The 20,378-nt window shown below is 41.2% G+C and overlaps 1 protein-coding gene across 3 annotated transcripts in view; it reads left to right on the top strand.

Annotated features, from left to right (window-relative positions):
* RELN (reelin) overlaps positions 1 to 17,196 on the top strand; it is a 305,906-nt gene extending 288,710 nt beyond the window's left edge. For 2 of the 3 annotated variants that reach the window (XM_049814133.1, XM_049814132.1), the window contains exons 58-64: positions 1,457 to 1,530; positions 2,364 to 2,525; positions 2,870 to 3,027; positions 3,863 to 4,082; positions 5,094 to 5,291; positions 5,699 to 5,797; positions 16,060 to 17,196. In XM_049814133.1, coding sequence (XP_049670090.1) covers positions 1,457 to 1,530; positions 2,364 to 2,525; positions 2,870 to 3,027; positions 3,863 to 4,082; positions 5,094 to 5,291; positions 5,699 to 5,797; positions 16,060 to 16,156 — 1,008 coding nt within the window. In that variant the 3' untranslated portion in view covers positions 16,157 to 17,196. Of the gene's footprint in view, positions 1 to 1,456; positions 1,531 to 2,363; positions 2,526 to 2,869; positions 3,028 to 3,862; positions 4,083 to 5,093; positions 5,292 to 5,698; positions 5,798 to 10,619; positions 14,122 to 16,059 lie in introns of those variants that run through there. The other variant, XM_049814135.1, reaches the window with a different exon arrangement.
* Positions 17,197 to 20,378: the final 3,182 nt, after the last annotated feature.

Genomic DNA, 20,378 nt, shown 5'->3' with positions numbered 1-20,378 from the left:
GCATGAATGTTAAATGTCAAATTATTCTGACTGTCTGTATGCTTTGAGGGTTACTGAGAGGGATTGGAAGTCTCATCCCTTTTTCTTGAAATTACTAGATCATCAGATACAGTAGGAATTATTTTCTAAGGTGAGAATACACACCATGCAATGTATGCCATTTTCCTCTAATTTGTGAATAAGCAGAAACAGCAAGGTGGAGGCAGGCTGGAGAAGAGTGGCATATGGAAAATGCAAAAGTGCTCTAGCAGAAGTACCCCTTCTACTTACTTGTGTCATGGCAAATGACCTAAATAATCAGAGAAACATTTCTGAATATTTTACTTTGTTTTACGGTAGAATTCTGCATAGGGCCAAAGGCAACATGTACTTGTTGTACAGATATGTTCTAAGCCCTTCCCCAAGCACCATGTCTTAAATATGTCAGAAACTAATAGGAAAGCAGGGTTATCAAAATAGTCATCCATTTTCTTGTTATGTTTTTTTTTTCTTGCTTTTCTGTTTGACAAGACAGTTCCAGAATTTTCAATCTTCCACGAATCAATTTTTTTCACCTTTTCTCAACATTGTTGTCTATTTTATATTGACTAGGATAATCCCTAAAGCACTGCTTCTCCCACTCACACAGCATGCCACCTTCAAAGACATTATATAAAAAAGGAGTCTGACATGCTTTTTACTACTGAATGCCAAGACCCCCCCCAAGCTGCTTATTTTACCCAGCCTGTCATATTTTTCCTCTATTTTAAGGCCAAGATTATGGTAACCAATCAGCATTTAATAGTTCATATTACTAAAATCTCATTGCAAAGTTTTTCTCTCCTGACTCTCTCCTCCTTTTTCTTCACCAGGCACAACAAAGATTTTATTTCTAAACTAAGAACTCAGCTTTTGTGCATGGCTGCCATTTGGTTTTGAAGCTCTTAAAATTTAGCTTTTTGTTATCTATTCAGTACAGTACATTGGGTACTGTTATCTTTCCACTCTAATATGACACAAATATATTTATTGTTTTAAATATTCAGAATAATTCTGTTCTTAAATTGAATTGACTGAAGTTTATATTCACATGTTTATCATTATGAGTTATAAATTTCATAAGTAATTAATAGATAGTTAAGTACTTCACTTTCTGAAATGCCAAGGAGCTACCACATCTTTGTGTTTCAGAAACAATGTTTGTTTAGATATTTAATTTGAACTTTAGGAACGTAGTGTTAGGATTCTATTTGAAAATAACAGTAGCAATGAAGTAAAATTCATTAAGTAAAAGCAGTGTCTGAAATACCGGGTCTTTTGTTTTCCATCCACTTTTGATGGATTTTGTCCAAGATCTAAGTTGGCAATCTCTTCTATACACCCTGTAATGAAAACAAAAGGAGAGCAAGATTTCAATATATATCACATTAAATGTCTACCTGACTTGCTATAGCAGCCAATTTTATTTGTGCTATAGATCGTGGTTGGCTGTGAGGCAACTTCTTGTGGGGACCTCCACTCTGTGATGCTGGAGTATACAAAGGATGCCAGGTAAATAACAGCAGAATGCATAGACCTAAAAGAAACACACAGTATAATAGTAAAAACCTAGAGAGCTTTTATTTATTAAAGCAATTACTTTGCTATTCATCTTGTAGCAGGATCTCAACAAAGCCTGTGTGCAAGCACTGGGATTTGTCTACATAACTCCTGTAAATTCTCTGTATAATTTATCCCAGATGTTGACAGATTCATGGCACTGAGCTTGCAGTTACAGTCATGGGCATGCGCCTGTTAAAAATGTGCTTGCAGAAAACCACATTCACAGGAAACTGTTGGTTTAGTATGATACAGGACTATATATTTAGGACCAAGCTGTAATGAAGAGTTACTTAACTCCGAATTGGTCTTTAACTAGAAAACAATTAACAACACTGTCTCCTGTGCTGTAGTATAGTAGTGCATTATAATTTGTAAAAATGAAGGTATATTCTGTGCTCAAATGACTGTGGATGAACATGGAGCAAATTCTGTTGGGACTCTTCTGAACAGTGTAAGAGAGAGACTAAGGAGCAGATTCCTAAATAAATCCTTCTGTCATGCCAGCCCAGAGGAGCTCCGGGTTGGACTCTGCTGTGTGTACCACCACCAAGGGCTTCACAGCACTCAAACCTGGTGCTGGAAAGTCCTCCCTGGCTTCACTGGTGCTTCAGCCTCTCACCCGTTGGCTATTTGTGGCTACGGAGCATGGAAACTATTGCTGACAATCTCTTGGGTTTGTTTAGTAAGACAGGCAATGCCATGACCCTTAGAATTACCTGTTTCCCTTTCATTATTCTTTCAGTTGTTCTAAAACTTTTTTTTCGTTGTTTTGTTTCCTGCAGGACAGACTCATGGCAGCTTGTCCAGACACACTGTCTTCCTTCCTCATCTAATAGCATTGGCTGCTCCCCATTTCAGTTCCATGAAGCTACCATCTATAATTCTGTCAACAGCTCTATGTGGAGAAGAATAACTCTCCAGCTGCCTGATCATGTCTCATCCAGGTAGGTTATTGAAAGGTCAGCTCACTGTGGACCTATAAAATATCAGCTGTCTTGCTGGCACTGTTCACGTGGAACAGCTGGTGAGTTAAAAATGCTTCGTTATTGCTGGATTTAGGTCTGATACATAATTAATGTTTTTCAGGAAGCTTTTTGTTAATAGAAGTGGCTACTGCCAATGATGTAGCAGCCACCCATTCAGGGTGGGTCTTTCCAGTTATTGAAGTCACAGCCCCCTCCTATGACATTTTTCATTACTTCTGCTGCTGGTGTATTTGAATGTCACTGTACAGATGTGTTTAATTGCTAGATATCATAATACTGTGTTTGGACTTTGATATTTGCAGTGCAACTCAGTTCAGGTGGATTCAGAAGGGAGAAGAACTAGAGAAACAAAGCTGGGCAATTGACCACGTGTACATCGGGGAAGCGTGCCCTAAGCTCTGCAGTGGCCATGGATATTGCACAACTGGAGCCATTTGCATTTGTGATGAAGGATACCAAGGTTTCATTTCTTCAGTTTCCTTCTTATACATCTGCTACAGTCTAATCTAGCCCAAAATTAAACAAAGAGACAGAGTGATGTGTCATGTCTAAATTAATCACTGGAATGCTTGAGTAACAAATTCTAAATTAATAATTTGACAGAGCTGCAAATAACAGCTCTTCCCTCGCTTTACTCTTTCTGGATTGAGTCAGTAGTCTCCCCTGTCTGGCACTGAAGGCAGAACATGGCTACCTGCTTACCCAGAAATGGCTTCCACCCCTGTACTCCTTCCAAGGGTGCATGCACTCCCAGGGAACGTGTACATGGGATCCAGATGTTGGTGACTGGCACCTGTAAGGGACTCAGTTCTGTGCCCCATCAGGACAGAGTGTTCTGCTTGAATCCCTCAATGCAGCTAAGCACATGCCTAATGGTACCTGAGTGCCCTCGTTAAATTATGAGTGCTTTGTGGGAGTGGAGCCAGTGTTTAATGTTCCAGGAGAGAGTCTCCTAACTTTATAAGATCAGATCCCTTCCCTGTTTTAGAAGCATTTCCCTTCAACCAGCAATTTGAGGTTTCTCATACTGGCATCAATGCAAAATAGGAGAAACCGTACTGCAGTTCTTGAAGTTATACTGATGTAAAAAAATAAGACTCACAGCCTCAAATTTCTAAAAATTAATGCTGTACAGCAATGTGCATATTATTAATGGATCTTCTGAAATATATTCAGCCTGTGCTCACACTGTATATTGGGCCACAACCTTGAATGGAATTACAATGAACTGTAACTCAATTTTCTCAATTCTTTTGGGTTTTTTGTGGTTTATAACTTCACTGTGTCATTTCTAGGTGATGACTGCTCTGTTTTTAGCCATGACCTCCCCAGTTATATCAAAGATAATTTTGAATCTGAAAGAGTCACTGAAATAAACTGGGAAACCATTCAGGGGGGAGTGATAGGGAATGGATGTGGACAGCTGGCACCCTACGCCCACGGAGATTCGCTTTATTTTAATGGATGTCAAATACGACAAGCTGTGACTAAGCCTCTGGATCTCACCCGAGCAAGGTAATACTTTGAGCCTAAAATGCTCTTTTAGCAGCTCATGAGAAAAGAAACTCTTCATATGTACATGCAGCCATGTGGGCCAGTACTGACGAGGATGGACTGACCTGGCTGTACCATGCAGTCAGATGTTGCTGGCAAATAAACATTAGGATTGGCAATATGCTTTGTGACTTCCATTTGGGAGATGGAGAGTGAGGAGGAAGCGATGTCAGATGAAAAGGTCAGATGTTTTTGTCATGCCCAACAGAGCACTCTCTAGTAAGCCCGCACTGACAACGAAGCCATTGGCAAAGACTGGACACCAGACTGTCTGGACCAGTGCCTGATCTGAAAAGACAAATCCCATGTTTGTATGTGCCTCCACGACGGTTATGACCAAAGAGGCTATTAGTAATTACAGACTCATTTTCCTGTTTCAGTTGTCAAACAGAATTATATTCACCTGGCAATGAACAGGAGTATCTTTTTCATCTATTGAGCCTCTTTGGCCATGGAAAAACAAATGCAACCAGCCTGTACTGGCTCTTAACAGAGTGACAGCTTTCTGGACTGGTTTGTATTTAGTTGTCTGAAGCAAGATTAGAAACAGAATGAACTGGCAAGTGGGCCAGATATAAATTAGGCTTTTCCTTTCTTATTTGAACACCCAGGTAGAAGATAAATCTTTTAGGCACTTCATTATATTCAACCTTTATTTGCCCTTTTTTAGCTTTTCATACGCTCATTTGCATGTTTATATTGTTTATGTATTTGAGTTTTGTGCAGCTACATTGTAAAATTGGATCTATTGCCTCCAACTATATGGCAATATGTTATACATAGTAAACTATTACTTTGAAAGGGGAGCTGTGTTTTAGAGATGTGAGAAGTTTATTTTGCATGTTAAAAGTAATGATTCTTGAGGATGCTCAAAGTTTTAATAAAGTAACTGCAATAAACCTGGAAATGCTATTGTTCCTGTTTGAATACTTTTTGCATATTGAAAATAGCTTTTCTCTCTGTGCTTTACAGCAAAATCATGTTTGTTTTGCAAATTGGAAGTATTTCACAAACAGACAGTTGCAATACCAATCTGAGTGATCCTAACACTGTAGACAAGGCAGTGCTCCTGCAATACAGTGTAAATAATGGAATTACATGGCAAGTAATTGCACAGCATCAGCCAAAGGACTTTATACAAGCCCAAAGAGTGTCTTATAATGTTCCCCTGTGAGTACCCAGTCACATTTCATTACCTCTAAGTGCACAAGATATATTTCTGCTAAGAAAGAATCTATCTTTGCATCACTGTGCAAGAAAAAATGTTGATGAGAGGGTAAACAAAGAAGAAAACTTAAGGGGAAGGCTGATTAAGAAATTCCAGCCTAGTGTTTACCAATATACTTGAAAGAAAAACAGAATACTTGTTTTAAAGATGGGGGGCGGGGCGGGAGGAATTCCTCCTTATCTGTGTGCATTTTTCACCATTAAATGTTTTGCGCATATGGTGTGCTGATGTTCAGGGATGTAGCAATAACGCTTTGGCTTTGCTCTCAGTTCCTGTTGGGGGGTAGATAGGGATGTGCAAAACATCAGAAGTCTGGAGCTCTCATAGGCTCTTGCGTTTGTGATGACAGGGAGGCACGAATGAAAGGAGTCTTACTGCGCTGGTGGCAGCCCCGTCACAACGGAACAGGTCATGATCAGTGGGCTTTGGACCACGTAGAAGTCGTCCTGTGAGTATCAGCTTCACCTCATCCCACCCCATCTCAGAAAGCACTGAAATTCCTCCAGCATGGCACAAGTGTTAAGCTCAGTAAGAACCACTGTGGCCCAGGGAAACCTTTGAGAACCAGTCTTTGCTAATGCTCTGCCCTGACTGCAACTGTCAGTGGTTAAGACAGCCATGAAATAAGTGGCACAGCAGGGGTATGTGTTGTGCATCGTGGAAAAATGCAGGAGGGAAAGTGGGGCTTTATCACCACCAAGTATTGGTGTGGTCCTGTAATGCAGCAATGACTGTCAAAAAAATATTGTGCTGGGACGTAAGAAAGGATATTCTTGTTCAACGCTGTGCTGCCCTGTGAGGCTGATTTATATCCTTTCAAAGATACAAAAGAATCTGCTGTATTGCTCTTTGCACAAAGTAATGTTGTTGTGCCTCTGAAAAGTTTGCATTAGCAACTAATGCCTTATTCATTTCCTTTTTTTAGTAAGAAGGATACTGTTCAGAAACAGGGTTCACTATATCAGGTTCCTATGGTCCGAGCTCTATATTCATCCCCTTGTCAAGATTTTACCAAGTAAAGTGTCTGCACCCTCCTGATTCTCCCATTCTTGAGATGGGTTTCGCTGGCAGCTAACCCGTTTTTCCTGTGTTACGTCACGAAGAGATGACCTGCTTTTTCTCTAACAATTTAGTTCCAGTAGAAGTGAAACTCTAGTGGCTTCACGGGCGGGAACTCATCGCTGACAGTGGTTGGCAGAGAGAGGCGTGCCTGCTCCATAGATAGGTTCAAATGTTCCTTTTATTGAACAATTTAAAAAGCAGCAATAAAGAAATTGGGCTTGGATAAGCTCCAGACTGTGTAATTATAACCATGAGGTTTCTGAATTAGCAGAGACGCTGCAAGTAATGTTTTGTAACAGTAGCAAAGTGAATTATCTGATTGCTAGTTAGCCCTGTTCTTTCCACCAAGAAGCACCAGCTTGCATGGCACTCATACCACCCCCAAACCAAACTGGTCCCAACACTGAGTAACTGTACACGCTCTGCTGCTTTTACACACCTTGCTGGGCTCTGCTTTCATAACATTAAGCTTAAAACTTGAAGGAACAGAAGGACAGATGTGATTCCTGACTTAGTTAATCAACGGCTGTATGATGCTGCATCACGAAAGATATGGAAGAGTATGAACCTGCAGGAGGTTCACAGTGTTTAGGAAACCATGGAAAAGGAAACTAGTAGTTCTGAAATATTCCCATGTCTTTCTACCTTGCAATTAAAAAAAAAAAATTTAAAAGAAAAAATCAGGTCAGAAAAAAAAAATAGAGCATAGTATTACCAGTCAATCTGAGCATTGAATGAGGGAGTATAAGTAGGAATAGGACAAATCTTTAAGAAGTGATTCTTAGGCTGAAATATGGAGAACTTCCTTGACAATGAGATCTGCCAGCTTGCAGACTAGACACACGAGCTGAGTGGTGACAAGTCAGTCATATGAGATATGTTATATTAGAACGGAGACAGCAATAGAAATGCTATAGCAAGTAATCACACCTTGCCTAGAGAAGGAACCAGATGGGCAGACGGTGCCTCCTCCCTTCTCTTCTTTTTTCCTGTTAAAGAGCTTTAAGGCTCTTCTGAATATTGGCCAAAACATCAGGCTAGAGACAGGTAGTTTCCACCCTGTTCAGGTGACACCTGGTACAACCCACAGAGGAAGACAGACCAAACCAGAGAGATTTCTCCCTTACCAAGTACTGTGAAATGCAGTGCCATTGGCAGTATCTTTCCCAAAGGCCAGATGTGGAGTTCCAGTCCCCGCTAACTACAACACGTGAGACATGCCACTCTCAGGAAAGACAGAACTACATGCTGTGGCGCATCTGGTTCATATGCTGGCATGTCCTCAGACCTGACAGGTGGCTTTGACCCCTCTGTTTTGCTTAAGTTCTATCTGCACCTTCTAATTCATCAAAATATTCTGTAGACCTCTTAAATTTAATTTGCAAGTAACCGGCAAAGGGTTTGATAAAGCCTCTGGAAGGCTTTCCAAATGGAGGCATACTGTTCCTTGTTGATAGATACTCTTACCTGGGTTTTCCTTTAGCTCTGCTGTTTCACTCAGCCACCTCACGCTGGTCGCTTTTTCCCCAGTACTTCAGTTTCTTCACTGTAAAATGATGAAGACACTCAGTCACCTCCACGGAGTGCTGGCAGGCAGAAGGAAGGGAGCCTGGATCAGTATCTGCTAGCACTTACCCTGGATGATCCTGCACACACCAGGGCTACCAGGATCACACCATGAATACTAGGGATAGGACTTAGCTTTAATTCTTAATATTCCTGAAACGCTGCCTGCCCTGGGGAGAGCAAGCCACCTTGCCCAGGCAGCTCTCCAGTGAGAGCTGAGGGAGGCAGCATCCCTCGGGCGCTCTGGCCTCTCACTGAGATTGCCAGAGGTGAGCTCTGTGGGTGATAGCCCCCCCAGGGCTCTCTGACATGGCTGCAGAGAGGCATGGCCTGAACTAAAACCGCTCACCAGAGTGCTCTAATTACCTCTTCCCACTAATTCTATAGGGAGTCACTGGAGAGTCAGTAGGCTTCTGCCTGGCTTATTCATCCCAAAGCTGGGATACCTTAGAAAACAACTGTGCCTCACAAATTGGAAGTAATCCCAGCTGGCACTCTGACCTTGTCTCAGAAAGCCATGAACACCCCTGGCTATAGCGCCTGTTGATGGTCATTGTCTAACACAGTCTGTGCTCAGTCCCCTTATAAGCCTGCATTCCATCACCCACCTGAATGAGATTCCATATACCTCTGTGGGCACCGTCAAAATTATTCTCACTGGCCCTGGTTTAAGTCCTAGACTTTCATGTTTGTTTGTGATCTGTGTACCCACGCTGATGCAGCAGGCAAGCCTCTAGCCTCTGAGGCGTTACAGCTAGTAGCTGACCTATACTAGGAGGTGTGGTTTGGGACATACAGAAATTCCTGGCTTTCCACACATCTCCTCTTGTGTTTCCTCCGCTACCCTGTGGGCTGACAAGGAGGTCTGATTTTCCCACATGCCCTAGGTGTTGGCTTGCGTGCCTGCACCCCCAGATGCACACCTAGGTGCAAGTGAGCAGACCAAGGGCTGGAGTGAGAGGGCAAATGGGGAAAGCACCTGCCAGCAGGGAGAGCTGGTCTGGAGGGATGTAGCACAACCAAGGATTTTCTTGATTTTATTTCCCATCCAACGTGGGGGATGTCCCTGTTCCTCCTTACAGTGCTCACCCCAGGGACAAATCTGTGAATACCTGCTTTCATGGCTCAACTCTTCTCAGCAATCCAAAGATTTGAAATTAATTCTGTCACAGGCCCAGCTGCCAAGTCACATGCAGATACTGGTCACAGACGATGCTTAGCCAGGGTCATGACACTCTGTTCAGTCCAATTGATTTCCGAGTCAAGGGCCATCATCCTCTCACCAGCAAACATGTTTTCAGGGTGTAATTTCTTTGTTTCCTTTTTGCTCCCAAGATGGATTGCTGGGGAGAAAAAACTAACCTGCAGATTATACGTGCATGCAAAATACCTGGCAGTGATAAGAAAGGCCAAGGATGGATATTTTTGTATGTTACTTAAAATCATTCCACTTTTGAATGAATTATTTGAATCACTCATTAAAAAGCAGTATCATTAAGAATGTGAAGCAGCTGCAAATGGTGCTCAAATTGAGCACCTCTTTTGAAGAGGTGAAACACAATACCATTAAACTGATCTTGCCAACTTATTTTAACAACGCTTGATGTCTATCCTGTGGTGGGAAGAGGATACTAGTTGTCAAGTTGTCCAGTCCCGTTTAAAGCTAGTGCTGATTATTCCTTGTTAGTGCAGCATTTTTCCTCTCCATTTGTAAAGAAAGCTTTGGGCACAACTCTCATATGTTCCATGTGGCTCTTCTTAGGATAAAAAATTATTTTACCCCAGACTTAAGAAGGAGCCTTTTTCTGTGCCCCTGTACTTCTGCCCTAAGAAAAGCCCATGTCCAACTCTGCATTTCATTTGCACATTGTTTTTCTCTGGAAGCACAGCTCTCAGCCTGTCTGCTGCACAGACACCACGCACTTTTTTGCATGTGCATTTGGAATCGCCATCTCTTTGTGTATAGGGCAGGCCCTTATAGACCTCTCATAAACTCAATTCTGGTCAAAGGTATTGAAAACTAAAGGGTAATGATAAGCTGAACATTAAGGGTCTGATGTTGCTTTCTTTGCACCCCAAAACTCATGATGTGATCCAAAGGAATTTGAGTTGTGCAAGGAATGCAAGAAATATTATCCCTACCTACTATTTTATGGTTAACTGTTGGATAACAGAACGAATTCCTCCATAGCCATCACTCCATGCTCTTCATTGTCAAGATATTCTCACATTTTTGGCACAAATGATTTAGTGAGAACTTGTGTTGCATTTGGTGCAAAGAATGTTTATTCTTATTTTGCAACATTAAAATACAAATTATATATTCTAGCTCTAACAACAAGTGCTCATGTGGAAAAGCATTTTCATCTGCTTCATTTTTTTAGTAAAAAGCAATGTTTTGAAAAATGCATTTAAATTAAAGTATCAACATATTTAAAATAAAGAACAGAAATAGTTCAAACGTTAGGATATTGTCTGAATATTCTCAACATTTATGCCAAATATAATATGATGCAGACTGTGCTTTTATGACATTTTTATTATGTTTCTAAAAAGTGCATGCTGAATTTTATAGAAAATAAAAATATAAGCATTTATTTGAAATATCAGGAAATAATTTGTTCAATTTTTATTTTCAAAAGAGACGAAAAGTCCTATATTGCCTCTAAACCTCATCAGGGTTTTATGACTAATCACAGTGCTGCATGCATTGAAAGGCATTTTCTAACTTGTGTTGTATTTCATTGTTTGCTGTCATTGGTTTTACACTAGAATAAGGTAAGTACTTTCCCTGAATCAGTATCCGATGTATGTTTCTGCTACAGCTACACCTCTTTCACAAACTTTGGTCAATGATGGTTTGGTGGAAAACTATTTGTACTCTCCGAGATGTGCCATGTAGCTCTTGAGAGCCCTGAGCCTGCAGCTCTTCCCAGGGAGCATTCAGGGAAGTTAGACTTGGCAGAAAGTGTTCAGCAGCTCACCCCGTACTGCAGCGAGAATTTCACTGAGGCTGCGGTGAGAAGGACCTCTCCTTCTCCTGCGGTGCAATGAGACCTGCCAATGGAGGGCTCCCAGCATGTTGCATGGGAGACCTCTCAGCTCCAAGGGGGAATTCCCACTTTTTTCCATAATTAATGACCACAGAGCTGAAGCCACAGCCAGGCAGTGCATGCCAGTGAATCTGCATAGTGGCTTAGCCACACGTGCCCCTTAGACACACAGCAAGTGTCTCCCACAGAGTTTTTTTGTTTCTTTTAACTCTGCTGCTTTGTCCTGTCGCAGTTAATAGATACCACTAACCAACATAGTTACTGAGCTCTGGGTTCAAATCTTGACCTCACCGGAGCCAAAGAACATTTGTCATTGATATCAGCCATCACGACTTCAGTCAGAGCTCATCACTTTTCTCATTATAGTACCCTCCTAACAAAGCATTTGTAATTCAGCCTCAAAATTTACCCCAAGCCTAGTCCTGAGAGGCATGCCTTTGCTGTTTTCTAAGGCTTTGTTCATGTTTCATTTTGTTATCCAAATATTTTTGTTTCTGTTTGGTTCCTATTATGCCCTGTCAATTAAAAATAAAAACACAGAAATAATGAATGACATTAGTATATACTGGGGGGGGGGGGGGGGGGGTTTAACCATATATTTCTCATTCCATATGGCTATGTTCTCTTTTCATAAATTTTACATTGAAGACTTGTAGTTCAAACTGTGCTTTAGGAAACATGCAATCGCCAGAATGCTCTATTAAAGACTAAAGACGCAGAGTGACTCCTTCTCATATATTGCTTTATTGTGCGTATTTATTGAACATGCCCTAGACAGAATTTTGTTCTATATTGGCTGCATATTGTTTTCATCTAACTAGTATAACTCCAGTGACTTCACTGGAAAGTTATGTAGGGTTTCCTACATAAATTGGAGCAGCATTATCTTTTTTTGTTTAATAACGCACTCAAAACTGTCGAACAGGTTATGCAGTAGTTGCTCCTATTAATTGCTTTTTTTCCTGTCTGCTCCATCAGCAATACACAAATAACTATTTTGGGTCTGTACTTTTCTGATTGACTGATGGTTCAGTGAATGCACAGAAAAAGCAGAAGGCTCAGCAGATGCTGACCAGTCCATTGCACACTTGCAAAGCAGCCTTCAATTTGCCACTGATATCCAAACACAAGTTCCCTCTGCACCTTCCATTATGGAAGGGGGGGGGGGGTCTATTCCTAATATAGCTTGATGCTACCCAGCACATTTTGGGTGCTCCAAACAAGAAAACAACAGCAAAATTATGGTAAATTCTTTTATCAGTCTGTGAAAACACAAATTAAATTTGTTATTAATAATATTGAAAGCATTCTTAAATCCACCAAATGCAAGAAATGCGCAAGTACTCCTGCAAACTATATTATATAATACTTATCGTGACCTTATAAAGCACTATTGATCTCTCTTATACAGTGTTTGTCTCCTACCAATATATAAAATTATTTCAAAAGAATAAATATAGACCTACTCTGATTTTGTGGATACCAGACTATACTTACTGTACAATACAATACGATAGTATAATACATAGGGTATACATATTTACCTATAGCAAGAGTGAAAATCATGCCATTTTCTATAGCAGGCATGAAGTTTTATGTGGCATCCAACCAGTAGTTGGAAAGTCTATCTCAGACATCAGTGAGGACAAGTTTAAACCATGTCAGTGCAAGTAAAAAAAATAAGCATTTAGTTCCTGAGAATTTAGATTTCTCTTATTTTTCACACACTACATTGCTCTGGTGTTCAGCATAAGACATAAATATATGTTTCTTTGTAACTTCTTGATCATCTTATAAAATAACAAAACAGAATTATATACATAAAAATAAGTAAATCTCTTTTATTAGGTAACCCTTTCATTTTTCATTTTTTCAATTTTTTCTTTTCCTTTTTGTTGGTTTTTTTCCTTTGTTCATTGTTTTAAACATCTTCATCATAACTTTAAGGCCAGATGCAAAACGGTTAGGCATTTGAAGTGAAATAGAGGCCAAGTGCACCTAGCAGTGTCCAAAATGAGTCCTGAAAATCTCTGCTGAGCTGTTGCTGAATGTGAGCGGGTGAAAGGCAGGAGGGAGATGGGGGAACACGAAGGCCCCTGGACCGAGGACTGTAGCTGTCCAAGTCCTGCCCAAGCTGAGGCACTCACGGCCAAGCTCAGTCCCAAATTTAACAATGTCCAGAAATGGCAATTTTTTCAGCCAAGCACATTGACAGGCTGTGTTTGGTCCCATGTACCTAGGGCAAGGCCACTCAAAATTGGCTTTCTCCCACGCCCCTGTCTCCTGTATTTTTGCTGCAGAGCAGCCTTCTCCCAGCAGATAGGTGCTCCATCCTCACTTCATGGTTAGGATGCTCTTCTGAGAGGTAGGATGTCATCCTGAAGGCTCTATGTCTAAGGAACCACCCACTTCCCAGGCAATGGTAATTAAAGGAAGGGCAAGATTAATACCTCCTTCAGGCCTCATGACCAATGGCAGCCACTTTCAGGAGTGTGATCAGGGTCATGATTTCCCTCCTGCCTTCCTCTCTGAGGGTGATGTTCCACTTAGATGACTACAGGACCAGAATAAAGACTGATCTTCAATACTTCTTTGCACTTACGCTACCAAGTGGCATTAAAACTATATAAACTCACCGCTGTCACTCTCTCACACGAAGCTCTTACAAATCAGCACAGACCTCTCCTTTTCACTTGAAGAAGTCAGGTGAAAGTCAGGATAAGTCAACCTCAAACATTAACCCCTCTCTCAACTGCCAAATGCTCTAGAGCTCTGCCTTATTGTGAGAGTGCCAAAAGTTGTGCCAAGTATAGATGTGTTTGCTTTCATTGTCACCAGGAGCTGGACTTTGTTTCATTCTTGTATGTATATTCCAGTGGCAAAAAAAAAAAAAAAATAATAAAAATTTCAAAGCCTTGGAAAACTACTTGAGAAGCGACTTGGATTTGCTTAGAGGTTTATAGCCTAGATTTTGACACAACTGCTTTTATTCAGTTTAGTCAGTTGTGTTCCAGATTAGCTGTTGAAAAAGGTATAATTTTGTCATACAGATTTTTTTTAGATTAAATTAGCATACTACAGCAAAAGCTGTCTTTGCCTCTGGAGGATCATACGTGTTTTGCAAAGCATGCAATTATTCCTTTTTCCTAAGGGCCACATTCACTAAAAAATAAGCTTATGCACTAAGGAGGAAGGTATAACTAATTACAGTATGAATATTTACTTCTCATTCACAGAGAAAACTCACAAGTGAAAACCTGCCTTGCACCCACAAATGGGAGATTTGTTGCCTGTAATGTCTACTGCAGGGCGTTACTTCACAGATCCTCTTTAAAATCTGATGGACTTGGTTTGGAAGGTCCTGGTAACATTCAGTCCCTTGGAGTAGAGATGCTTAGGCCAGGCATCCTTCTCCCACTGCAGGAAGAAGCTAGAAAGCACAAGGTCCTAAGCAGGCAGTGAGCATTAGGAGAAGGAGTCAGAAATTAGCCCGAGACTGCACATATTCACTAAGACTTTGCAGCTCCTTTCCCCTGGAAACCAAAAGAAAATTTGGCCATGCAGTCACCAGCAGCTCCTCCTGAGTGAAGCTCCTTACACCTGTTGGGGTTGTCCTTGGGGTCTGCAGGGTTAATGCTGTGCGCCGATCTCTTAAAGAAACTGCATCCTCGGACTGCTTCTGTGGGACTACCTTGTATGCCATTTTTCCATGTGGAGAAAGGGGGTCAGGTGGCTCTAAAAACTAGAGTCTGGCAGCAGTATGTGATGCCATTTTTATTTTTAAAAGTAGTGTCCGATCAAAGGGTCTTTCCCATACCCTGGGACTCTACAGTGTAGAGTGCAAGAGTCACTGTCTCTCTTACAGCAACATCTCAGGTGCTTTATACGTCTGGCCAAGTGCACTGCAAGTTGTAGGTCTGAGAGGAGACATCCTTTATCAGAACTTCAGAATACATAAACCTTTTCATTCTCATGTAATTCTGATTGCAGTTTGGCTGTAGATCTGTGAGACCTGTATCTGTGTGCATGTGCTAGGGGTCTGGATATCTATGTAAGCAGACCAAGAAAAGGCACAGCCAGATGAAGCTCTGTGGCTGTTCTGCAGTCCCCTGCCACAGCAGAGGCAGTAGGATATAGAGGGTCTGTGGTGCTGCACATGTAGTTCTCTTCAAGGTGTATGCAAGTCCGTATAGGCCATAAGTAGACTCACAAGGATGCACCACAGATGTTACAGCTTCATTTCCAAAACTGCTGAAATTTGGAAACTGAAGGTGGGATCCAGCCCTCAGGGGTTAGATGGGTTTGAGGTATCAAAGTCCCAGACAGCCGTCTTGTCCACTGCTGCCCTCTCGTGGTTCTTTCTTCCCACAATGGGAGAAGTAGAAACCTGTGTTAGGTGGGATGGGTCTTGTCCTCCAGGTAGGTCTGAACAAGTGTCCCTTCTTCAATTAGGCTGCAGTCAGACTGTCTCTTGCCTGGTGTCCTCCCAGACGTGATGATGCTTATTTCCCAGATCTTCCTTTAATTTTGGATGGGGGCGTACAGGGGAGGGAAACATTAAGTCTGCATAAAAGTGTTGTACTTCACTTCCTATACGGTAGAAGCAGAAGATAATGAAGTGGAGTAAAGCTTTTCTTCTATTCTCAAGATAAAGCAGTTAATGATCGAAAACAGAAGGCTAACTGGAATATAAAACCACTGTAGAGAAATGCCCTGTATTGAGAGGGTATGAAGTGCATACAGCTTTAGTGAATCTGGCCCTAGGCAGCGGACGTTTTCAATAGCTGAGAGCTCTTAACCTTTCCCTAAGATAATGAATTGTAAATAAAAGCAAAGTGGGACAGATTCTCAATTGCCTTGTACCTTGCTGTCGTACAAAGGGTGCGATTCACACCACTTTACACAGGCTTGAAAGGTCATGCAAGGACAAAGAAGAATCTGTCCCACTAGCTCACTGCTCCAAAAGACTTTGAAGTACATATAAAAGAAACTGACACTCTTCTCTTCCTCCGCCCTTTGATTTTAACAGCACTCGCAAACAAAATTACATGATGAATTTTTCACGGCAACATGGGCTCAGGCATTTCTACAACAGAAGACGAAGGTCACTTAGACGATATCCATGAAGAAACGAGACACTTATTTTTTCCTCCCAACATGTGATGTGTTGCTTTCCATTCTTTAAATCTAGCACTGCGTCTGGTATCAGGACTTTTCTGCAACTGGCTTGATGAATAACTGAAAGCCTTTCTCAAGACAGAGTGTACGCCACTTTTTCGCACTGTGAACTAATGAGAAGTGACTTATTTTCTCATAGGTAAATGTTTTAATGTTGATGTGTCTGTGAAAATTGTGATCTGTTGTAATATCAGTTACAGTGGCAGTATTGGAAGTAAGCAACTAATTCTGTTTAACAGGAAAAAAAGGTTAAGCACAAAGACTTTTCAGATTTTATGTTTAAAAAAACCTACATACTAAGTACAGAATTTAACATTCTTTGTCACATAAGTATTTAAGTGCACTGTATTTCAGCTCTGTGTCATTTTACATGATTAAGTTATCATTGTTTGTCCTCTTTGTATTCTCTTCTACAACATGACACATTGGCACTGTATTTACTTGTTTTGTTGTTGTAATATTTTTGCTGCTGATTTTTGGGCTATTTACCTTCTGACGAAATGTATTAAAAAAAAAATCAAGTACTTAATCAAGAAGATAATTGCAAAAGTAGTTGTAAAGGCGTTGATATCCTTTGGTCTTATTCTTTGATATGTCTGTTGGTTAGCATTGTTTTGTGGATAAAAAAAGAATGCTTGACATTAAACTTTTTTCTACTAAGGAGTTGTGGATGAAGCCCCAAACAGAAGTTCCCAATTCCCTGTCTAAATGTAGTCAGTTCTCTGCAACTGACTTACTTACAGTAACTGCCATTTGGTGTCTGTAGTAATGAAGTGATTTGTAAACAGTGAACGTTTCATCGTGTTCTCTTTAGTGTTTGTTTCTATTGCGGGTCATGTTTGTATCTTCTGATAAAGTTGTATCTACACCAGCAACGTTATAATGCCCCTATAGCCCTAAACTGTCTATTATCATAAATAAAATGCTTCACTTTATGGTGAACCAAGCTAAAGATCCATGCTTCAATAAAAATAATGTCAACAAAGAATTATGACATTAGACTTTTCAAGCCATGCGGGCCCTACATGAAATCATAAACCAAATTCTTTTACTAAATACCTAGATTCTAATACAAACATTGATGGTATTTATTAATATTTAGTACATCACACTTAACAGAACTTTGCAAATAACACAAAGCAAGAGATCTTCCCATTCCCACCTGTGGGCATAACATGGTCATTGGAACAGGTCCTGGTGCAAGGAACAAAATGGGACCACGGACCAATACACACTCTCACCAGTCTTTATCTGCAAACCCAATGTGCAAATTGGCATTTCCAAGCTCTGGGGGCTACAGCGCAGCACATAAGGAACCTGGTTCAAAACAAAGTTGTTAATTCTTAGAATCATAGCATCATTTAGGTTAGAAAAGACCCTTAAGATCATGAAGTCCAACTGTAAACCTAACACTGCCAAGTCCACCACTAAACCATGTCCCTAAGCATATCTACAAGTCCTTTAAATACCTCCAGGGATGGTGACTCAACCACTTCCCTGGGCAGCCTGTTCCAATGCTTGACAACCCTTTCGGTGGAGAATTTTTTTCCTAATATCCAATCTAAACCTCCCTTGGCACAACCTGAGGCCACTTCTCATCCTATCACTTGTTACTTGGGAAAAGAGACCAACACCCACCTCGCTACAACCTCCTTTCAGGTAGTTGCAGAGAGCGATAAGGTCTCCCCTCAGCCTCCTTTTCTCCAGGCTCAACAACCCCAGTTCCCACAGCCGCTCCTCATCAGAGAGAAGTACCATATACACCTGCTGTGCTCTTACATCGTGCGCATCTGCTTCTGGCACTATACTGGTCTGAGCCAGAATGGTGTTTGTTACACACGCATGCTCAGCCACCTAAAATAGGTTTAATTTTTGAGAGGTTTTTCATCAAAGGTACCTGAGCAGTGCAGATAAAAAGGAAGTCATTCAGTGACCAGCTAGTCAAAACTTTGGCTTGATCAAAATTATGCAACAGACCTTTGACAGACCTGGAAACTTACTGCAACAGCCCAGTCTCCTGCAGCTGCAACATTGCCGTACTGTTCTGGAGAACCGTCCGTGTGCTTTCAATCCTTGAAACAAGATAAAGTATCTATTCAGAGAAAGAGCAGGAAGGAAAAAAATGAGGTTATTAAAGAATATACTGGCTTAATGTTTAGGCAAGAGATTTTAAAATATTGTAAGAAAAGTTTCACCCATTGAACAAACAAAAAAGCAAGATATAAACACTCCTATTTTTAAAGATAATTTTATTTGCCCTAATATGTCAATAGATGGGTGAAATTTCAATCTAAAATGTGTGTGCAGCTAGTATGTTGCTAGGGAGTTAATTTATTTATTAGATACAGCAAGGCACTTAATCTGACTTCTCTTTCCAGGTAAGAGACCAGCATAATCAGAGAAGCTGCTTTTCACAATTGTATTTATTTCCTTTGAATAACGTATGTAATCAGGACTACTGAGAAATCCCACGAGGCATTTCACCAAAACTCACTACAAACTGTGCACGGGCTTTTCTCAAGAAAATCATCCCTGCTGGTAGATTCTCAAGTGATACTGTCATTTGCCCTTTCCAGATTCCAGGAAGCCCTTACATTTTTTCCATTCCTACAGCACACAAGGTAGCATGCACATACTGCATGCTGAGTGTATGTGCTGTTTTATTTTTCCTCCCATATAACTGAAAACAATCGTTCATCTGACATTAAATAGCTGTTAAAATAGCAAGGGTGACACAGCACATAATCAATGGCAATAAAACAGTGACACTGCTATAAAATGTACTAATAAGCTTATCTACTGGTATAAAACTTTGGCAGGCATAACTACAAAAATTGACATTTTTAGTACGCCTTACAGTCTTCCTCATTTCTCCTATCAGCTCACTAACCCATGTTCCAGTGGAATAAGGAGAACATAAGACAATTTAAATAAAAATACAGGAAGATGAAGCTCTGACCTGCTGGAGTTCCTGCAATAACCAAAACTTGGAAGTTCTCACAATTTTGCCTAAATGTTCTTCTCTTGAGCTTGCTTCATCCAAAGGTGGCAACATTACCTGAACTGCAGGAAATGAGCAGAGCACAAGTATTTTGAAGGACCAAATTAGGCTTTGCATGAACTTGGCGATTTAGAGAGATGGGTAGAAAGGAAATAACACAGCAAATACACTCAAGGACAAGACACTGTCAAAGATCAGGGTACCAGCACACAAAGTGGATAAATATCTGGCTAGGCAGCAAAACTACAGGAGGAGAATCAACAATGTAAAGCAGTTTAAAAAAAATGCCATTTTGCATTGTATCAATAGAAATGTTTATGGTAAAACATGGTAAATATATATACGGCTGCCATGCTAGTAGACAGCAGTTGTCAGCTGTTGAGCCCTTCACTTAAACAGAGACGTAAACGAGTTGGAGAGATTGCAGAGTACAGCAGCAGAAACGAGACCCTTGAAACCATGAGCTTCCAAGTGGAGAGAGTTGGTTTGTTTAGTCTAGAAAGGAAAACATTTGGAAAGAGGCATGACAACAGCCATAAACATGCATCTATGTTTTATTTACTTGCTAACCCTTCAGGGCAAATGTCACTGGGTGGACATGCTGCCACAGGACCACCTCATCATTTATCCATCAGCGGGGAATGGGGTTTGGTTATTATCCAAGCAGGAAGCCACTGCGAGGCTCTGCAAGCCCCTCTGATGGACACAGAAAGGGCCACGCACAAGCAGCAAGGTAGAGCAGATAAACCCCACTCAGTTCGGCTCTGTAGCGAGGCTTAACTAAACGTGACTCAACACTAGAGTTAACAGGAACGAGCTAGCTGTAGAGGGGAGCTGCCTTAACCCTGAGCCGGTGAGAGAGCCTCAAAGCCAAACGAGATCAGCAAAAGGACTTGCCTACCTTAAGCGTGGCCCTAACGAGCTCTTCAAGGGCTATTAGCAACCTGGAGCTGCTGAGACCACGCTGCCGCTTGCAGCACGTCTCCCGTGAAGGAGCAGGCACGGCACCCACCACCCGCAAGTGTGGATCTGCTGCTGGCAGAAAGGACCCTGAGGTATGAGGCTGCAAAAGTCGTACAGGTGGCACGTGGATGAACTGCCTAGTGTTTTCCTGTGTTACTGAAGTTTTATGACTGTTGCTTTTTCTTCCCCGAGTTCTTCTTGGGGAC

This window comes from Accipiter gentilis, chromosome 11 (assembly GCF_929443795.1).
Source record: "Accipiter gentilis chromosome 11, bAccGen1.1, whole genome shotgun sequence".
Classification (NCBI taxonomy): domain Eukaryota; kingdom Metazoa; phylum Chordata; class Aves; order Accipitriformes; family Accipitridae; genus Astur; species Astur gentilis.
The sequence above is the reverse complement of the archived record's forward strand: the minus strand, read 5'-3'. Positions and strand labels throughout refer to the sequence as shown.